Genomic DNA, 21,724 nt, shown 5'->3' on the forward strand with positions numbered 1-21,724 from the left:
TTAAAGTTTGTCTGCTCAAAAGCTCATTATTATGTTCTTTCATTATCACACAATTATTCTGTTTGTTCATTTAATCTTGTGTTCATTAATTCAATAATTAGTTAACGTGTTCATTCATTAGTTTAATTCATTAATTTGTTTGTTTGTTCATTCTTGTGTTCAGTTTGGCCATTAATTAATTCACGTATCCATTAATTTGTTCTCTTTTAAACAGGGTCTCTGTTGGCTGTCACCTAAACAGGGCGTGTCCACGTATCTGTCCTCGAAGATGATTGGCAGGCTGTTCCAGTCTCCGTCAATGTCCAGGCATTCCACAGGAAGTGGAGGCATTCGGAGCAGGTAATCAGAGTTGCGCATCTCTGTGGCCACCTGTGCGTGTCTGTTGATACTGTCATGAGAGGGATACACAGCCGTTTCAGTCTGTATTTCTCGGCGTGCATGTGTATGTATGGCACAGTTACAGGCTTGATGTACTATAGGTATGTTAATTATTCTTATTTATAGCAGAAATACAAATTAAACAAAACTATGCTATATGGATATGGCACCATGGTATTAAAGTGATATCGCCACAGTACTTTTTTGCAAGAGTCATCAGTGCAGTAGTAATCATTAGCTTTATTTAGAACAAGTGAGGTTATGTCTCCGTTTTGATAGCTAGGTTGAAAGCTAGAAAGACAGACACTATGATAAAAGACTCACAGCTCCTCCTGAAATGTAAGCGAGGACTCTTTGGGATGCTCCGTGAAGAAATACGCTTCAGAAAATCTCCTGACCTGCACAAACACACACATTTAATATGTACACAAATCATTTGACAATGGCACATTCTTTGTTGTTCGTTAAGATTTTTCAATCAGGGGTACTTTTGACTAAATATTTGAATCGACTCTTGAAATAAAATGATAAATTGTACATATAAATACCTAATAAACTGAACATAATAGTATTTTTAAACATGGAAAGTAGAATTTGTGATTTAAACACTTTTTAGTTGTTAAAGCCTGTGTGAAAACAAAAAAGTTAGGCTACCTTTAACTATCTTTTCTTTGAAAAAAAGTTTTTATTGAAGAATCACCCATTTCAAAATAAAAATAAGGGTAACACTTTACAATAAGGTTCCTTTATTAAACATTAATTAATGTATTAACTAACATGAACTAACTATGAGCAATACATTTATTACTGTTTTTGTTCATCTTTGTTAATGTTAGTTAATAAAAATACAGCTGTTCATTGTTTGTTCATTTTAGTTCACAGTGCATTAACTAATGTTAACAAGATTTTAATAAAGTATTAGTAAATGTTGAAATCAACATTAACAAAGATTTACAAATGTTGTATAAGTGCAGTTCATTATTAGTTAATGTTAACTAAGGTAGTTAACTAAGGAACCTTATTGTAAAGTGTTACCAACATAAGTATACTGTATAAGTCACTGTAGATCATGCTGAGTTATACATCAGTCTCTCTTGCAGGCACATTTTGAATACATTACAATTTCTTTTTTAAGATCAGACACACGTCCTCCACAGTGAGCAGAAATATTTTATTTAAAAAAAAAACGAGAGACCAATAAAGCCGCTCTAGTAATAAAGTCAAAATTGGATTCATCTCTTGATCTTTTTCATCATTGTAATAACTCACAGTTCTGTAATTAAAAGCTGAGCTCTCCTGTGGGTGGAATTATTGCATGTATCAGAAGAGATAAAGTTTCTATGTCTAATACATTTCTCTAGAGAAAACAGAGGGATGCTGGGAAGAGTTGGAGAACCGCAGTTTATTGCAGGATTTATCCTACAATAATATAAATCAGACTGACTTGAGACTAATTCTACTGTTAGCAATCAGGGAATAATGTCAATTTGTCTCTGGAATTATGAAGTGAGCTATTGTATTTGAATTTGCATGTTTCATAAAGCAAAAATGGGCTTGTCACATTCAAAATTTGCCTTGTTTTTCTTATTTAGTGTATTTGTCTTGTTTCCGGTCAAAATATCTAACAAAAAATTGTGTTTGATGCATTTAATAGACAAGTAAAATTATGTAAGATATTATGTCTTGTTTTCTGAGGGAAAAAAATTTAAATAAATTAAGCTATTTTATTTTTCTACAAGCTAAATTATTTGCCAATGGGGTAAGAAAAATAATCTTGTTTAATATCTTACATCATTTTACTTGTCAAATGCATCTTGATTTAAGATTTTTTAGATATTTGAAATGAAAATAAGACAAAAATACTAAGAAAAGCATTTTTTGCTGTGCCTGTATAGCAGGGTAAATTCAGGGTTAGATACGAAGAACTATGGGTGTTGAACATGCTCATAAAAGTCCCAACTCTGAGTGAAACATGAAGGTACACTATGTAACTTTCTTTTAAAACCGGTCAATACATCATCAGTGCTTGTTCCAAAACGTGTCTTTGTCTTACCCTGATTCACTATGGCAAGCTTATTATAAGTGTATATATTTTAGACCCGTCGGGATGGTTTTCGCGGGAAATTGCATAATACGTAACGTGCCCATTTACTTTCACACGTGTATGGTGTGGAAGTGCCATAGGTTAGTTGTCACAACAAGTAAGAAAGTTCGAACCTCTGGGGAAAACGCAGAAGAGGAGAGTCTGCTGACAAAAACAAACACGGAGATGAGAGTACTAGGACTTTATGCGAGATGCCGTTATGCTAGAATCACCACTGATACTGTGAACAACAAAACAGAAGTGCTGCCCTGCCTGTGTAACGGACGTAGGCCGGTAAGAGCTGTACGTGTAAACCTCACTCTCCTGGCCTCAAGAGGCGCTCTAGCGACTGATGCTAGAGGCTGCGCCCTTGTTAGTACGCTCGCCTCCCACTCGAATCACGCTCGGAGTGGGTCTAGTAGGACCGGCTACACCTGCACAAACACTAGGAAGCGCACTGTTTGTTTTTAGCCTGGATATAGTCAGGTAAACAAAGTAGCAATGTTATGTCATCATTCGTTCCTCAAGTCTGTGGATAGTCAGTTCGTGATAGGCTCCAGTTCGCCCGGCTGAGAACTGGCCGAGAGCCAGGTTCCACACAGGAACATGAACCGCGTCAGTGGAAGTTCATATAACAGAGTTGATTGTAAAGCATTATCTATTGTGAAGGGTTACCGTGTCTATTAATGGGTAAATCTACAGTAACATCTTCAGCTAGTCACCTTGAGATCCTTTCCTTCTAAACTGGTTATATCTCTATGTTTTATGAGCAGTAGAATATCCATATTCATCCGCACAGTCACGCAGAGCCGAAGCACAACCAAAACAATGTTCTTCTGCAAAATACATCAAGTTGAGTTTTTTTAACTCTAGAGGGCCAAAAGTTAAATAGTGTACCTTTAAACAGATAAAATGTAGTCAAGGACTTCCCAGCCTAACATAAAACAGCCTGTCTCACCCTGAGCGTGTGGTGCTCCTGGGCCAGGTATGAGCGGATATGTGGATTAGGAACCGTGGCTTCCAAAAACTGTGTCCAAAGAGCAGACAGCTGAGCACAGAGCTGCGTCAGATCTTTACTGATCTGTTCAGCTACCTTCTCATGGCCACTCTGCAGCTACAGAGAGAGAGAGAGAGAGAGAGGGAGAGGGGTCAGTCTTATGTAGTCACAGAACAATACTGATTCACGTGATGGTGTTAAAGAACCTACTTCATTGCCATTAATTGTATGTTTTTATAGTTATTGGATTGTTTCCCAAACCTGCAGTTCAATGGTCAGCTGGTTTAATGTTTCTTCAAGGGGAAGGTCCTCTGGTAACAAGAACATTAAGAAAAAGTTAGACCATGCCAAATGCCCCTGACAAAAAAAAAACTGACACTGTTTTTTCTTTTAAGTCCCTTTGAGTATCATGTGAATACCATGATAAATGGATATGGTGATCATTCAGTGCAGTATTTGTCAAAGTATGGTATTACCATCCATCATGTAATTACTGCATTATGCTATTGTCAGTCCTCCTGTGGTGAAAATCAAGCTTTTAATGTTGTTTTTATGTCTATGTGGTGTTTTTAATATGCTTTAAGACAAACCATGTGCAAATTCATAAATCAACAATACCATATTTTCTCCTTAAAACTGCAGTGAAACAAAGACAGTCTCAAAAACGCAGTTTAAAATCGCTGGTGTTTCTGACGTCACAAACTACCTTGTAACCAATCACGTCAACATGTGATCGTCAACGAGTGGATCTCTGAGCTGCTGTGAGTGGGTGGAGGCGGGGCTCATTTGCATATTCATAGAACCGCGTATACTAAATGAGGCAAGGGTTTAGAGTTACATCCAAGCTATTTTAAGGCATGAAGACATTTTTTTATTTCATGTTGGTAATCACAGATGAGTTTTAAGAAATAAAATGATTGACTGCAGGGGAACTTTAAGGATGTCTGTGTTGCTAATGATATAATGCAGGGATTCCCAAAGTTTTTTTTTCAGCCGAATCTCTTTGACTTAAAATATTTGCTTGAAGAATTCATATTTCAATACAGTAGTTTAACAACACATTCACAAGTTCTTGCAGGTAAACAAATGAAATGTTTCATCTTTTTAAAGTAAGTGTTATATTTGAATGTATTTTTTTATTCAAAAATTATATTTCTTTTACTTTTACATTTTCATCATTTAATTAATTATTAGCTTTTCATCACTTTTGAAGACCCTGCAGTTCACCATATTCAGATATTCATTAAAATTATTTTACACATAATTTCATGGTTTCACCTGCTCCTACTCTGTGTTGCTTTAAAGAAATTCATTCATAAATGAAGATTGTTATTATTTACTCACACATTTGTGCTTTAAACTAAAATAAATTATTAAGCACATAGTCTTGGCTGCATTATTCCTGATTATACTGTGAATAAGTCATTCTGATGAAAAGCATGAGTGAGATTATCAAAGAATACTGACTTAAATGTTGGCCTGTTCCTCACAAAAATAATGAATGAACTACTTTTATGTTGCTGTTATGGTGCTTTTGTCTTTTTTGGAGCTTCTGTTTAGAATATTTTTTGTGTCCCACAGAAGAAAGAAAATCTTAGTGGTTTTGAAAGACATGAGGGTGAGTAAATGATGACTGAATTGTCATTTTTTTGAGTGAACTGTCCCTTTAAATCATCAATGAGAAAGCCACATGCATTTAAAGTTGAATGAGTTACGTAAGAGGTAGTGTTTATACCCATCTCTTTGCGTTGCAGTTGAGGGATCTCCTTCATCAGTACTGTGTAATAGGAGCGCAGAGCTCTGTGAGCCGCCAGCAACAGTTTACAGATGCGCCGGTGCCACGTGTACGCTCTCTGCAGACAGTTCTCCGATGGCACGTAAAAACTGCCCTGGAAACAAACACACACACACACAGGACATATGGGGTGGAGGTCAGATTTTACTGCATGTCACACTTCTTGCCTGTTATTTCTGCACACACATAACCAGGTTGCATAAACGCTGAACAAAGGTTTTCTCAGCTTTAACACAACTTTAGTTACACAGCCACTGCTGAGTTATTGGCTGAATAATTATAATTCCACTTCCAATATAAAAATGATAACTCTGTGTATTGCTGCATAAGATATTGTTCTTTTGTGTTTATAATATTGACTCTAATTTGCGTCTTTATTGTAATACATATATTTTGTATGGTAATCCATCTATCTATCTATCTATAGATCTATCCTTATATATAATTTCTATATAGATTAAGATATAATCTGATATAATTTAAGTGTGATGTGGTTGTTATGAGCAGCAGCTGTATGTTTATGTTTAGTTGAGCCTGAAGCTCAATAATTAGATGAAGATCAAACGCAGGGTAAAACTTTAAACGCAGTCAGTTTCCCAGCAGTAAAATAGGAGTGTGTATACGTGGCACTCGCTTATGGAGAACGACGCGAGACGTCCCGTCGGCAGGAAGTGCACACATATACTTCTCTGAGAGGACAGACCCTCTCTGTTCAGTAGTAATGTAAACATATTGCACTGACAATTGCATTAAATTGTGTGTGTGTGTGTATATATATATATATATATATATATATATATATATATATATATATATATATATAGTGTCACTCTTTAATGCATTTTGTTTGATTTGCAGCATTTTCAGTCAGAGTGAGAAAGTGCTACTGTGATCTTTTGTTCAGGTGAATGTTCATGTCTTTTTTTATTATTGATTTAAAAGTTTGGGTTCAGTAAAATATATTTTTTTATGTTTTTGAAAAGTCTCTTTTGCTCACCAAGAATGCATGTATTTGATCAAAAATACAGTAATATTGTGAAATATTATTACAATTTAAAATAACTATTTTCTATATGAATATATTATCAAATGTAATTTATTCCTTTGATGGTAAAGCTGAATTTTCAGCATTACTCCAGTCTTCAGAGTCACATGATCATTCAGAAATCATTCTAATATGCTGATTCGCTGCACAAGAATTTTCTTTTCTTATGCAGGGGTGATTGTGGGTCTGTTGGGCCTCTAATATGTCTTTACTGCATACTTGTGTATACTGTGTAATGTGTTTATGTTTGAGTGTAAAGATAGTGGTGGACACTGTCATTATATGTGTGAAGCTTTGTAATCTACATTCAGTTATGTCCTTTTTGACTCAAACAGATGCGTTCTGAATTCAGTCTCTATCTCTATCTCTATCTCACACACACAAACAAACATCTGCCTGTGCTTTCTCACTTTTTTGTACTATAACAGCTGGAAAACACACAGTCAATATTACACTCACGTAATAACAACATCGATCATAGATTGAGTTCATAACTGAATGTAAGAAAGCTCGAGTGCAGAGTAAATATGCCATCTTGCATCGTGGGATAGCGCCATCACTGGGCGGCCATCTGTGGTCAGCATGTGTACAAATGTCCAAGCACATTCATGCAAGTCTGTACACTACTGTATATATTACAAATACAGGAGTCAGTTTGATCTAGTTTAACTCACCAGTGACTTCAGTTTCAGCAGTTAACAGGGAGCATATAAAACAAACTAATTAAATTTCAGGTTCACTGAAGTTTTAGTTCTCACGAAAAGCTATTATTTGATTCAGAAGTCTTGTAATATATACAAGCCATATGACTTTTACTTTTTGGTAACAGTTTATTTTGAAGGTGCTCTTAAGACAAAGTAGCTTTGCTTGTACTTACTCGAACACCTAACAGTCTACTAATACTCTAAGAAGAGTTGACATGTAGTTACAAAGTTACTTATAGTTAGTACTAGTATAATGTCTAAAGCGGTCCATCGAAATAAAGTGTAACCAACTATTTTCTGATGCTTTTAGAAGTTTGACATCTCCATCTTTGTGAGGGGAAACCTGACAATGGTCATTAAATAATTAATTACCCATGCATTAAGTTACCAAATGCATTTTGCTAAAGACAAAAATATCAACTCATCACCCAATCAGCTTAAAGATCTAATCTTATGGCATATATAGAGTATACAGAGAAGAAAGTATCACATTATATCCTTCATTGTAAAGTAAAAGTGCTGAGGAGGCTGGCGAGCGCTTATAGAAAGAAGAGAGAGAGAGAGAGAGAGAGAGAGAGAGAGAGGTGCTTGCTCCTCATGTTGGAGGCCAGTAAAGCTGGGCTCGTTACGATGATCAAACGCTTTCTCCCTCCAGCGTAACGCTGTACTTAATAAAGTGCCCTGCAGGGGGGGTGTAAACGCAGGACCCATACTGAGACGAGAGACCTCGTTACCATGTCCTGCCTAAATGGAAATCTCCACAGGCAAGAGAAACCTCTCAATTCTTCCAATCAGAGAAAAATGCAGGGCTACTTTGTCCTCAGCTTCTGGTCAGAAAGGTCAAATTATCTATGCCGTTTAACTCTAAATGGCTCTGGCTGAATGTCTAGAGCCAATTGAAGCAGGTATTATTTGAAAATACTTGGAATACTGGCATACTGCATATTATGCATACTGTCTGGCTTTTTTAAACGAAATAATTGCATTACGTGCCCAGTAGTGTGCAAAGAAAGTTTAAAAAAATGACAAAATACCCCTTTTTTATTTCGCATTACACCCTTCAATACCTTCAATTCATTCATTACATTAAAAATGGAAGGTCAAGTTATGTTGCATTGCATTGTGGGATACTCATACATCATCTCACAATGTACTGCACATTTTGGCAAATATAATACGACATGCATACTGCAAGAATTGTTTGAGTGAATTATGCTATTCACACAATTCATTAAAACTCAATAATTGAAACGCATGATTATGTGTAAAATGAATAGTCTTGATCAGGTTCAATGTTACCTCTGTTGGAACAGGTTTGCAGTATCCAGCCCCAAACATCAGATTCTCCACTGACATCGCAGAGGGCGGAGCTTCGCTCTCGGGAGACCCTTTCCCCAGCCACGACCCCCTACCACTGCGTGCAAAACTAGAAGACAAATCACTGAATGTAAGTACCTGTAGTGTTATCAATGTGTGCAGCTTTATCCGCTCTCAGGGAAGATTATTTACACTGCATGTCTGTCTGAAAACAAGGCCTACACATAAACATAAACCCACACGTCTGATTAGTTTGTAAATGTCGGTCTTGAGAATGTTTGACAGTAATGAAGCTTCAGTTCTCTGAAATCCATTTCACGGGACAGCTGACAAATACACACACTTTGGATTTGACAGCTTTGCTTTCAGGAGGGTTCAGGGAAAGATCTAGCACTTTAAAAGCTCAGTTTGAAAGAACAGATCCACAGCAGTGAAAATACATCACATCCTGCCAGCAACACCTCCTACGAACTGGAGGTAGAGATCCAACAAACAATACACAGGATTTAGCATTCAACTAGAAAGATGGCCATGAATAAAACTTGCCTTATACACCTAATGATAAAAGTATTACAATTTACATTAAATTAAATTTGAAAAAAAATCAGCTTTGCTATCACAGGAATAAATTACATTTTTAAACATATTCAAAAAGAAAACATTTATTATAAATTGTATAAGAGACTTCTTTCAAAACTATATAAAAAAAAAAAATCTTACAGACACCAAACTTTTGAATGGTATATGTAGCTCACATTTTTAATTATATTAAGAATTAAAATAAATTTAAAATATATAAACTATATTAAAATAGGAAACAGTTATTTTAAATTGTAATAATATTTCACAATAGTAACTGTTGTTTTTTTTTATACGGTGTAATTCAGATCAGTTAAACTAAATAATACTTGCCTCATTGCCTTAATGATGAAAGTATCTAAATTAAATAAAATTTGTATAAATAAAATTTCAATTTAATTTCAATTTCAACATATTCATCATATGGCAAGTACTATTATTATTATTATTATTATTGATAAAACAGTTCAATATTTATAATAATGGTGTCCTTGTCTGGGACGAGGAAAAAACAATAAAATGTATAGACAAAATGCTTTTGAAAAGCAGCTAAATAAATTATGAAGGCATGGTAGTTGGTGCCCTAAATTGGTGATTGGCTGAGAACTGGTGGGGCGGAGTTGTGTGTGATCACCTGATCAGTGGTTGGTGCAGTGCCACCAGGGAGGCGTGGATTGAGACGGAGATGACGGACAGGTGGAAGTAGTCAAACATGACGGGCAGGTGGTGGTGTAGGCCTTGGTGTGGATGGAAGTGCAAACCCAACGTCCTGCTGCTAATCAGAGGCACTGAAGAGAGATCCGCCAACCTAACACACAAAGACATGAACAAAATAACATCTCAGTCTAAATAAACTTCTAAAGCATTCCTGTAGCTCAAACAGGAGATCATGGTGCAAGCAACGCCAAGGGGTTCGATTCCAGGGAAAGCACGAACTGGCAAAATATAAATGTGTACCTTGAATGCAATACAATTAGCTTTGGATAAGTAAATTACAAGCTCCATTCATACGCATGAATATGACAATACAGAATATTTGTAATAAAATAAAGATTATATATTATATAATATGTGATAGATGTAATTGTCTCAGGTCTGCAGAAGTAACAACTATACTAAGATGTGGCAGCCAGAGAAAAAGAGCAGGAGAAGAAGAGCTGAATACAGAAAACTCCTGAGATGGAGAGAGAGCATGAGGAGGAGAGTGAGATGGACAGGTATGGTAGTTAATGAGCTGGTCTCGCTGATGTCCCAGCAGAGCTCAGGGGCCACGGGGCCCGACCGCTGCTCTGGCGCTCCGCTGCAGGGAAGAGGCTCAAGTAATTGCTCTCATTTGTGCTGCTTTGAGATAGGAGTGTGTGTGTGTGTGTGTGTGTGTGTGTGTGTGTGTGTGTGTGTGTGTGTGTGTGTGTGTGTGTGTGTGTGTGTGTGTGTGTGTGTGTGTGTGTGTGTGTCTCTGTGTGTGTGTCTCTGTGTGTGTGTCTCTGTGTGTGTGTCTCTGTGTGTGTGTCTCTGTGTGTGTGTCTCTGTGTGTGTGTGTGTGTGTGTGCGTGCGTGCATGCGTGCGTGCGTGCGTGTGTCTGTGTCTGTGTGTGTGTGTGTGTGTGTGTGTGTGTGTGTATGTAAATGAGTATTTTAAGCTGAGGGCCATTGGTGCAGTTGATCTTACTGTTCTTGATTAATACACACACACACACACACACACACACACACACACACACACACACACACACACACAGAGAGATGATTCAAACTGCAGGAAAGAGGGAGGCAATGGCTGTGTTTGGAATGGAATACTTGCATATTTTGTTTTAAAATTTCATGTGAAATAGTATGCAAATGTTTCCCAATATATATACTACATTGTTCTCTCACTACCTCATAAAGTTGCATGATTAATTCAGTGAGTTGTTTTCACCTTCTGAATGTTTTGTGTAACTATATGACTTACTAAATGTACTGAATATAGTGTGCATGTGTGAAATACCATCTCTCATAATGCAATGTGCTTGATTTGATCTTCCTTTTTCACTGTGATGGATGAAACAATATAAGAGGTGATTTTTGTCTCTTTGTTGGCACTGATGCATTGAATTGCCGAATGTAAATATATTTTTACTCAAAATTGGATAGATTGCATAATGTTTTCATTTTGACAAACTATGTTCCATCAAATGCCATAGGCATTTACACTTTATTTGGTAACACTTTATTTTAAGGTGATGTAGTTACATTGTACTTACTCATATTAGTACTGAGTCATATTAATTAACTACATGTACTTACTGTAGTGTAGAGTTATAGTTAGGGTTTGGTTTAGGGTTAGTTACTTGTAATTATGCATAATTTACAGTTATAGTTAGTTAATGTAGTAACTACGTCACCTTAAAATAAAGTTACCCAGTAGGCTACTATTCCATACCAAACATACACAAAAGTGTGTCAAATAAGTTTTCAGTAAGATTTTTTTAATATTTCTTTAATTTTTTTAATTTATAATTGTATTTATCTACATTAAATAGTTCAAAAAGACACACAAAAAACCTCACAGATTCCACAAAAAAAAATTAAGCAGCACAACTGTTTTAACATTGATAATAATATTAATAATAATAATAATAATACTACATGTTTCTTGAGCAGCAAATCAGCATATTAGAGTGATTTCTGAAGGATCATGTGACACTGAAGACTGGAGTAATGATGCTGAAAATTCAGCTTTGTGTCACAGGAATACATTACATTTTAAAACATATTCAAATCGAAAATTATTCTTTTTATTCCATTTTTTTAATACAATTATTAAATTATTCTGAATTTTAATATTACTGCATTTTGTAAATAGCAATGCAGTCTAATATAGTCTGCAATGTTAAAAATCATGGTTTATACTGCTTCATTTTCATTCATCACTCTGTAAATGGAAGATCAAGTGCATTGCATTGTGGGATACAGTACCCTGTGCAGTATGCTCTGCGTGTGCACTAAACATTTAGGGAAAGTAGTAGGTCATTCCCTGAATACTGAAGATCCACACATACTGTGCAGAGTACCGACCACATATAGCAAAAATAGCATGATAGTATGCTATTCTGAACACAGGCAGTGATGATGCAGAGGGAGGAAATGTGGAAAAGTGAGAGAGGGACTCACTGCTGTTCATTGTCAGTGAAGTGCAGATCTAGTTTGAGCTGGACGTCCACCTCACTCATGGCTTCCTCCACCTGAGAGAAACACATCACCACACCTGTCAGTCATAACTAACTGCAGGTTTCAAAAACAAAGCACGATCTTTTCTACAGCGCTCCTGTTGTGATTGGTTGGTGTTGAGTGGTTGCATATGTCTTTATGATCTCTACAGTTTGATACCTAGATGTGGTGGGACCCTTCATCAATGTTTATGCATCCAACTAGCAAAAAAATGATAAAAATCATAGCACACCATCCCTCAAGTGATTTAAGGTTATATTCATTTCACATGCAATCATATGTCAAACATGTGCAAAAATAAGATGAAACACACACTTACGACACACCTCTAAAGGACAAAAACGCGAATCTGAGCAGGCAGAGGTAAAAGAACAGTGTTATTTTAATTATCCACTGTAGTATACGACCTCATGCATTATACAGCACTGTGATTGGATTAAAAGAGTTCATTCTCATGAATAATGCGGAGAAAAGTTCAGAAACTGATGACATAGATGCGTACTCTCCAGCCACTGCAGCCAATAACCACTTCACACAATCACATGTTTATGTGCTCTCACATGTGCACACATATTTAAGGACCCTTCAAATAAAAACATGGTTTTAGCATGTGCTATTCCCACAGATTTCCTGTAGAAACAGAACATGTGACGTAGACAGAAGGTTTCACCCCGTTCTGATAAACTGGTAGCCTGGAAATCCAGACCTAAATCTGAAAGATTAATGGTCTGGCATCGACTAATGAAAATCGGCCAGCTCGAGGGGCGGCACCAAGCATGCATTTGAATATCTCACTGCACGCAATTGGATAACACTACGACCAATCACAACAAGCCCCGTACGCTTAGCTACCAGCGGAGCTAACTGGTAGATTAGACTCTCAAGACAGAAAAAACGCCCTTCTTGCAAAGGAACGATTCAAGCGGCGTCTTCTGTTCCTCTTTTAGATAAAAAGCCAAGTCTAACTCGTTCATTGTAGCGGCCAAAGCCGTTTCAAACAACTGCTGTTCATCCATAGCCATCTTGTAATGTTTACTAATGACTTCGACGTCACAGCGCTGTCGTCATCTGTTTAGCTCGCCTCTGGCCCTCCTATATCAGATAACCCGATGTGATTGGTGCAGCTCAGATCAAGGGGCATATTTAATGAGCATCATTACTCAACGCCAGAGTAACTCGCTGAGCAAATTCAACTTGTGCTCTCGCGAGAACTCTGGATTTCCAGGGTAATAAACTGGTGTACTCCTCCGCCGATCTTTGAAAACAAACAAGGCTGCCCCAATTATTGATACACGGATTGATTGAACTCACACTCTGGGGAAATGGAAAGCTATTTTTAGACCTCTTATCTGAGGGGAGAGAGAGAGAGAGAGAGAGAGAGAGAGAGAGAGAGAGAGAGAGAGAGAGAGAGAGAGAGAGAGAGAGAGAGAGAGATGGAGTGAGACAGGGAGGAGAGCAGGCACAGATAACTGCTTCAAGGTTAATAAGAAAGATGGCCATAGCAATCTGATAAGACACTCTCCCACCCACAACTCCCTGCCTCTCTCTGGCTCTCTTTTTCCCATTTCCCATATTTCATAATGTCTGAAATGAGCTGCTGTATCAGCAGGGTACAATCAGTCATAATATTTGAAATTATAATAATTCAGTGCTGTGAAATAACAAGTACGCCACATGAAAAGTTTTTTTCTTTGTTTTTGTTTATGAACATTTTTGGTCATACTGATAGTGGACTAGCATTTCATGTTGATCAATAAAAGGCAATATAATTTAACAAATTGCACTTGGGTTTTACATTTTGTAACAACTTACATGAACAAATATAGCCTATTCTTGTGTGGAAAAAGTTAGTACACCCCTCATTAAAGTGATTTCTGAGAAACACTGTAGATATACAACCCACACAAATACACCCCTCTCTTCATTGCTCCACCCCCAAACTGCACAAACTCTCAATGCAATAGTGGATATCTCTTCGTCATAGCTGAAGCTAAGGAAGGAAGATCAAAAGATGAATATACAGTACACAAGAATATTATGGCAAGCCGTTTTAACATTTAATCATTTAAACCGACTAGTCTCTATTTTCATGCTACTAGTACTTATTTTTTAGATACTAGTATCTATTCCATTAAGTACTAGTACTTATTCATTAGCTACTAGTGATTATTCTTTAGGTACTAGTGCCTATTCTTTAGATACTAGTGCTTATTCTTTAGGTACTAGTACTTATTCAATAGATACTAGTACTTATTCATTAGATACTAGTACCTATTAAAAAGATACTAGTACTTATTCATTAGATACTAGTACTTATTATTAGATACTAGTACTTATTCATTAGATACTAGTACCTATTAAATAGATACTAGTACTTATTCATTAGATACTAGTACTTATTCCAATAGTGACTAGTAACTATTCTTTTGTTACCAGTAACAAATATTTTTTTTTTGCCATTGACTTCTATGGGGATCTGTCATTCAGATATCAACTATTCAGTTCTGACTAGTATGTATTCCAATTGTGAATAGTACATGTTTATTAGATACTAGTAGTTATTTATTAGGTACTAGTACTTATTTTTTAGATACTAGTAACTATTACTAGATACTAGTATGTATTCAATAAACACTAGTACTAAGTCATTAGATACTAGTACCTATTAAATAGATACTAGTACTTATATGGCAAGCCGTTTTAACATTTAATCATTTTAACCGACTAGTCTCTATTTTCATGCTACTAGTACTTATTTTTTAGATACTAGTATCTATTCCATTAAGTACTAGTGCTTATTCATTAGCTACTAGTGCTTATTCTTTAGGTACTAGTGCCTATTCTTTAGATACTAGTGCTTATTCTTTAGGTACTAGTACTTATTCATTAGATACTAGTACTTATTCATTAGATACTACTACCTATTAAATAGATACTAGTACTTATTCATTAGATACTACTTATTCATTAGATACTAGTTCTTATTTATTAGATACTAGTACTTATTCATTAGTTACTAGTACTTATTATTAGATACTAGTACTTATTCATTAGATACTAGTACCTATTAAATAGATACTAGTACTTATTCATTAGATACTAGTACTTATTCCAATAGTGACTAGTAACTATTCTTTTGTTAACAAATATATTTTTTTGCCATTGACTTCTTTGGGGATCTGTCATTCAGATATCAACTATTCAGTTCTGACTAGTATGTATTCCAATTGTGACTAGTACATATATATTAGATACTAGTAGTTATTTATAAGGTACTAGTACTTATTCCAATAGTGAGTAGTAACTATTATTTTGTTACTAGTAACAAATATTTTTTTTGCCATTGACTTCTTTGGGGATCTGTCATTCAGATATCAACTATTCAGTTCTGACTAGTATGTATTCCAATTGTGACTAGTACATATATATTAGATACTAGTAGTTATTTATAAGGTACTAGTACTTATTTTTTAGATACTAGTAACTATTACTAGATACTAGTATGTATTCAATAAACACTAGTACTAAGTCATTAGATACTAGTACCTATTAAATAGATACTAGTACCTATTAAATAGATACTAGTACTTATTCATTAGAAACTAGTACTTATTCAGTAGATACTAGTACTTATTCATTAGATACTAGTACTTATTCATTAGATACTAGTACCTATTAATTAGATACTAGTACTTATAAATTAGCTACTAGTACTTATTCAATAGATACTAGTACCCATTTATTAGATACTAGTGTTTATTCCGAATGTTACTAGTAAGATTTTTTATTTTACTAGTCACAACTGCTTTTTTACTCGTCTTATGTTATGACTAGTCAGAACGGCCACTGGATAGTTCAATTAAAAATCTTACTAGTAAAATAAAAAAATCTTACTAGTAACATTTGGAATAAATACTAGTATCTAATAAATAGTTACTAGGATCTATTGAATAAGTACTAGTAGCTAATTTATAAGTACTAGTATCTAATTAATAGGTACTAGTATCTAATGAATAAGTACTAGTATCTAATGAATAAGTACTAGTATCCATTTAATATGTACTAGTAGCTAATGAATAAGTACTAGTATCTAATGAATAAGTACTATCTATTGAATAAGTACTAGTACCTAAAGAATAAGCACTAGTATCTAAAGAATAGGCACTAGTACCTAAAGAATAAACACTAGTAGCTAATGAATAAGTACTAGTACTTAATGGAATAGATACTAGTATCTAAAAAACAAGTACTAGTAGCATGAAAATAGAGACTCCAGAATCCAGAATCGGTCTGTCTTCGCCGGCCAAAAGTGGTCAGCGCAGACCACAACGATCTGCCCAGGTCTGTCGGTCCTGGGCGAGCCTCATCCAATTGTGTCCCAGATCCTGTCGTAGCGAGTCGCACCATCGTGTTGCAGGGCGTCCACGTGGCCGCTTGATATCGATCGGTTCTTGTACTGGGAAGCTATTGTAATGTCTCTCAGCCATCTCCCTTTTGCTCACTCTCTCTCTCCTCCCCCATCATGAGTGGACACGCCCAATTTAGTTATTTTAAATATTTAAAAAATATAATTTCACAATATTATTGTTTTCACTGTATTTTTTATCAATTCAATGCAACCTGGGTGAGCATAAAAAATAAAGTTTTGAACAGCAGTGTATGCAAGTTTCCACCCAATAATATTTGCGATTTACTTCTGCATATTTTAAATTAGAAGCATTTTGATTTTAAGTAGGAAAAAGTTCTTCTTATTCCATCTCACACTGTATTCTGTGTAGCCGATTTTTTTTTGTGGGATTTGAACCTACAACCTTTCAGCTACCAGCCCAGTTTTTTTTTTTCAATACTAGGTTGCTGATGTGACCATAATACACATGTTTTCAGAGCAGCGGGACACTCACCCTCTCACCGTCCAGCAGCAGGTGCACTCTGAAGCTCATGCGGTCCTCCAGGGTCACCTCCTCATTCCTGTACAGGATCTGAAAGATCCGACTGAACACTCCGCCATCATGAACCCCTGCGCTGCTGAAACTGCACTCGCCTGCCCAGAGGAAGACAGACAGACGGACGGAGAGAAAGAAGGTAGATTAGTTTCTCCCCCGTTCACATCAAAGCATCTCCCGAGAGATAGAGAGATTCTCCACTCTGTGCACATCAAAGCACGTTCAGTGATGGTTCCCAGCAGAAAGAGAGATGTAGACGTGTTTCATTCATATTCAGTGTGTTGTTTTCTGACAGTGTTTGGCAGGACTGATTGTGTGTGTTTCGGGCTATGAAATTGAGAGAAAACTAAAAATCAAATGAAAATTCTTGTGGTTATGTCAGAGCATGGCCTGTAGGAATTATTGTATATACAATTATTGTATATCTCAATCTCAAAGTCCTATTATAGGTATTATATTATATTTGTTATATTCACACACACAAAAAAGTACAATATTTTGTCATTTATTTCATTTAGTTAAGTAATGTTGCAGTGCAGTGTTTATATTTTTTTTAGAAACCACACACAACAAAAGTACACATTTTTTGTAATTTATTTTATTTAGTTAATTAATTCCGCAGTGCAATTCATTTTTTTAAATTAAGAAACCTGTCACGTTCTGGGTTGTTTCTTGTTCTTGGTTCTCGTCTTGTCATGTGATTCCCTGTTTGTCATGTGATCCTGCCATGTGTCTTGTCATTGGTTAATCATCTTATTATTCACAGGTGTCCCTTGTCTGGTCCTGGTCATGACTTTAAACTGACCCAGCAGGGGCTAACATGGGTAGCCTACCAGAAGATCATAGATCAATATGGTTATGGGGACTATGTGAACGTAACTGCTGACCGATCCATGGCGGTATAATCATGGAAACAACTTCTGTGCAAGAGGACTTGTAACCCAGCACAGTCGTACCTACTTGCGCTTGCGCTTGCGGGAAAAACTACAACATATGCAAAACATGACAGCAAAACCAAAAGATCCGGGAACCGACCCGACACGCACTGACAACCTGGAGTCTGGGATTGATCCCGTTATGAAGGAGTGTGGCCAAAGCGGACTTATCCGACGCCACGCGCCCGATCCGACTTCAGGTAGACGAGCACCCTTCGTCCAGGCATTTACCGTTGCCTCATTCAACGTGCGGACCCTGGCCGACTCAAAACCACGCCTTGGCCGTGCAAACATCAGCCACAAGCTGGAGCAGATCATCGCCGGCTGCAACTTTACCAAAATTGACATCATCACCATCCAAGAACATCGACTCAGCTCAACAGAGCTGATCACAACAAAATGCCGAACAGACGGCTGGACTCTGGCTCATACGAACTCAACACATGATTGCCATGGAGTAGCCGTTCTTTACAACAAACGAATAGCTCCACTGGTCCGATACATCGAGTACAAATCAGATCGCATAATCGCCACACATCTAGAAGGCAACCCACGAATGTGCATTATATCTGCCTACGCGCCAACAGATTGCGATGATAAACAGCCAAAAGACGCCTTTTACAACGATCTCAAAGATATCGCCCTCAAACAACGGCCACACACACTGACCATCATTGCAGGCGACTTAAATGCCCGTATCGGCAAGGACAGTCAAGACACCAACCCTAGGCAAGTTGGACCTCATTGCATGCACGACACAACAACTGACAATGGCGAACGCATGCTCGAACTATGCGAATTAGCAGACCTTCGACCAGCGCATACACACTTTCCAAACAGGAAAAGTCGGCTACTCACCTACTGTTCACCAAAGAGCGAGTGGTCACAACTTGACCACATGTTGATCTCGACAAAGTGGTGGAAATCACTCAAAAACTACCGCGCTTACAACACAATCGATGTCGGTTCCGACCACAAAGTAATGAGCGCAAACTTCAAACTGAGCCTAAGAGCACCAAAACAACCAACCAACAATCGATGCAAGTTCAACTGGGAAAGACTAGCAGAACCGGAAATCAAAGAGTCTTTCAATTGCGAGCTTAAGAATCGGTTCAGCTTGCTAATGGACGAAATGGAAGCCCAACCAAGTAAAACTGCCAAGATCAAGCAACACGCGGACGCACTGGATGCTGCTCTACGCGATACAAGCGAAAAAGTACTTGGAAAGAGGCGCAAAGCAAAGTTTGCGAGCTGGGTCACTGCTGAAACTCTCACACTACTCGACATCTGCAACAAGGTCAGGGCAAAGTACAAGCGAACACGATTGCCCTCGCACAAAATGACGTGGCAAAGCTTGCAGAACCAAGTGTCTGACACATTCACACATGATGAAGAAGCGCATCTCGGCCACCTGCTTGAAGCGCTTGAGAACGCAGACAAGAAGAGAGAACACGGCAAAACCTGGATGATCGTCAATCAGATCTCAGGTGACGACAATAAGGCCGACCCAAGCAAAGTAAAGAAACTTGATGGATCAATGCCCAAAGATAAAAACGATCTACTCAAAGGCTGGCGCGAGTACTTCGATTCACTGCTAAACAACAAAAACAAAAACGCAGATCAAACAGTCCACCCAGTTCCATCACCCGACTGTACTGACATCAGAACTGCTCAATTCAATCGATCCGAGATAGAGCAAGCAATCGAAGACCTAAAGCGCAATAAAGCGCCTGGACCAGACTACGCAATGACAGCTGAAGTGCTCAAAGACGGCGGCGATTTCATAGTCGATGAGCTGATCTATATTTGTCAAATGGTCTACGAAAACTGTCACGCACCCACTCAATGGACATCGAATCTCATCATACCTCTGCCGAAGAAAGGAAACCGGCAGCTAATGACAAACTGGAGCGGAATCACCCTGATATCAATTTCAGCAAAAGTGTACAATCGCATGATCTTAAATCGAATTCGTCTGCCCATCGACATTAAGCTCAGAAAGAACCAAGCAGGCTTCAGAACAGGCCGCAGTTGCATTCAGCAAATTCATATTCTGCGACGAATAATGGATGGAGCATATGCACAAGATATCCCACTTTACATCACATTCATTGACTTCAAGAAGGCCTTCGATTCAATCGACAGAGAAATGATGTTCGCCATCCTCCGACACTACGGCATTCCAGCAAAGATCGTTGATGCAATTCGGGTGTTGTATGATGGCTCGAAAAGCCAAGTATACCTGCAAGGCCAGTGTTCCGAGCCATTCAAAATCACAACAGGTGTGCTTCAAGGTGATGTCCTAGCACCATTTCTATTCATCATAGTCATCGACTATGTCTCAAAACTATCAGCTAACGAATTTGGATATCTTACACACAAAGGCAAGGAAATAGATGGAAGTTACAGAACTTTACGCGCATTAACTCGCGTGCTAAGTCACAAAGTGAATGACCTAGCTTTTGCTGACGACATCGCCCTACTTGAAGGAAACCGGTCAAACGTTTCATCTTATATGAGTCACAGATCAAACCAACAAACAGGCGCGGGGCACCTCGAATATCGTACCGCGAACAAATATCACGCCACATCACCGACAAAAGCATGATCACTCTCAGCGAAAAGGAAATCAGCGAGTTGGCAAAGAACCGGAAACAATGGAACTGTCTTTTTGCCGTGCCTAGGCAAAAGAAACCGAAAGGAGGGAAACCTCTCGTCGACCTCTAGCCCAGCTCGACTGATGATGATGATGATGATGATCCCTTGTCTTGTCGTTAGTCTTGTGTATTTAAGCCCTCATGTTTGCCCTGTGTCTTTGTCTAGTATTGAATGTTTCTAGTTGTGTTTATGCCATGTCCAGGTTCTTGTTTTGAGTTACTAGTTTACAGTCTTTATGTTTGATTTTGTTGATTATAATAAAGTTGCATTTGGGTCTGCTCCATCTTGCCTCCAGAGGATTCATTCGTTACAGAATACTAGACCAAACCATGGACCCAGTAACTAAACTCTGCTCCATCTTCCAGGATGGCCACCCCATAGAGGACTATGTGGGTGAGTTTGTGGCTTGTTGCCACCTGGCCCCGCTGGATGACAGGGAACTTAAAGATTGTTTTTGGATGGGACTGGATCAGGACGTGAGTTTTTATTTGCCTGAGTTTGACCCGAGATGGACTCTAGCTCAAAATATAGATTTTGTTTTGCTATTTTGTGGGTCTCCCTTCACAGTGGGCGAAGCTGAGCCCACTCAGCCCGTCAGCTCTGTCAAGCCCGGTAAACTAGAGCTCCGTAACCACCCTGGATCAGACGCTGGGATCATCTGGCCACGAACCCGCAAGCTGGTGTCGAATAGCGCCGATCTGTCGTCAAAAATGTTCGACCCAGCCCTTATGTCTGTCAGGGGGGCCTTCAAGTATGCTACTCCAGCTGATCCAGAGTCAGTCACCAGCACTAGCGAGCCTGCACTTCACGCCAGTCCAGCCCAGCCTGCACTTTACGCCAGTCCAGCCGAGCCTGCACTGTACGCCAGTCCAACCGAGCCTGCACTTCACGCCAGTCCAGCCGAGCCTGAGACTGAGAGCGACATGCCCGCCGAGCCTGAGACTGAGAGCGGCATGCCCGCCGAGCCTGAGACTGAGAGCGGCATGCCCGCCGAGCCTGAGACTGAGAGCGTCATGCCCGCCGAGCCTGAGACTGCGAGCGTCATGCCCGCCGAGCCTGAGAGCGTCATGCCCGCCGAGC

At 38.2% G+C, this 21,724-nt stretch overlaps 1 protein-coding gene across 2 annotated transcripts in view; it reads right to left on the reverse strand.

Moving 5' to 3' along the window:
- Positions 1–21,724, reverse strand: part of fam135b (family with sequence similarity 135 member B) — an 80,039-nt gene that overhangs the window by 13,485 nt on the left and 44,830 nt on the right. For both annotated transcript variants that reach the window (XM_082186161.1, XM_082186160.1), the window contains exons 4-12: positions 17,010–17,149; positions 12,052–12,122; positions 9,533–9,706; positions 8,302–8,428; positions 5,194–5,347; positions 3,720–3,769; positions 3,420–3,575; positions 703–776; positions 234–388 (exon numbers count right to left, since the gene is read on the reverse strand). In XM_082186161.1, the coding sequence (XP_082042287.1) occupies positions 234–388; positions 703–776; positions 3,420–3,575; positions 3,720–3,769; positions 5,194–5,347; positions 8,302–8,428; positions 9,533–9,706; positions 12,052–12,122; positions 17,010–17,149 (1,101 nt within the window). The remainder of the gene's footprint in view (positions 1–233; positions 389–702; positions 777–3,419; positions 3,576–3,719; positions 3,770–5,193; positions 5,348–8,301; positions 8,429–9,532; positions 9,707–12,051; positions 12,123–17,009; positions 17,150–21,724) is intronic.

The sequence above is a fragment of the Leuciscus leuciscus genome, assembly GCF_965113295.1.
Source record: "Leuciscus leuciscus genome assembly, chromosome: 12".
In the NCBI taxonomy this organism is placed as follows: domain Eukaryota; kingdom Metazoa; phylum Chordata; class Actinopteri; order Cypriniformes; family Leuciscidae; genus Leuciscus; species Leuciscus leuciscus.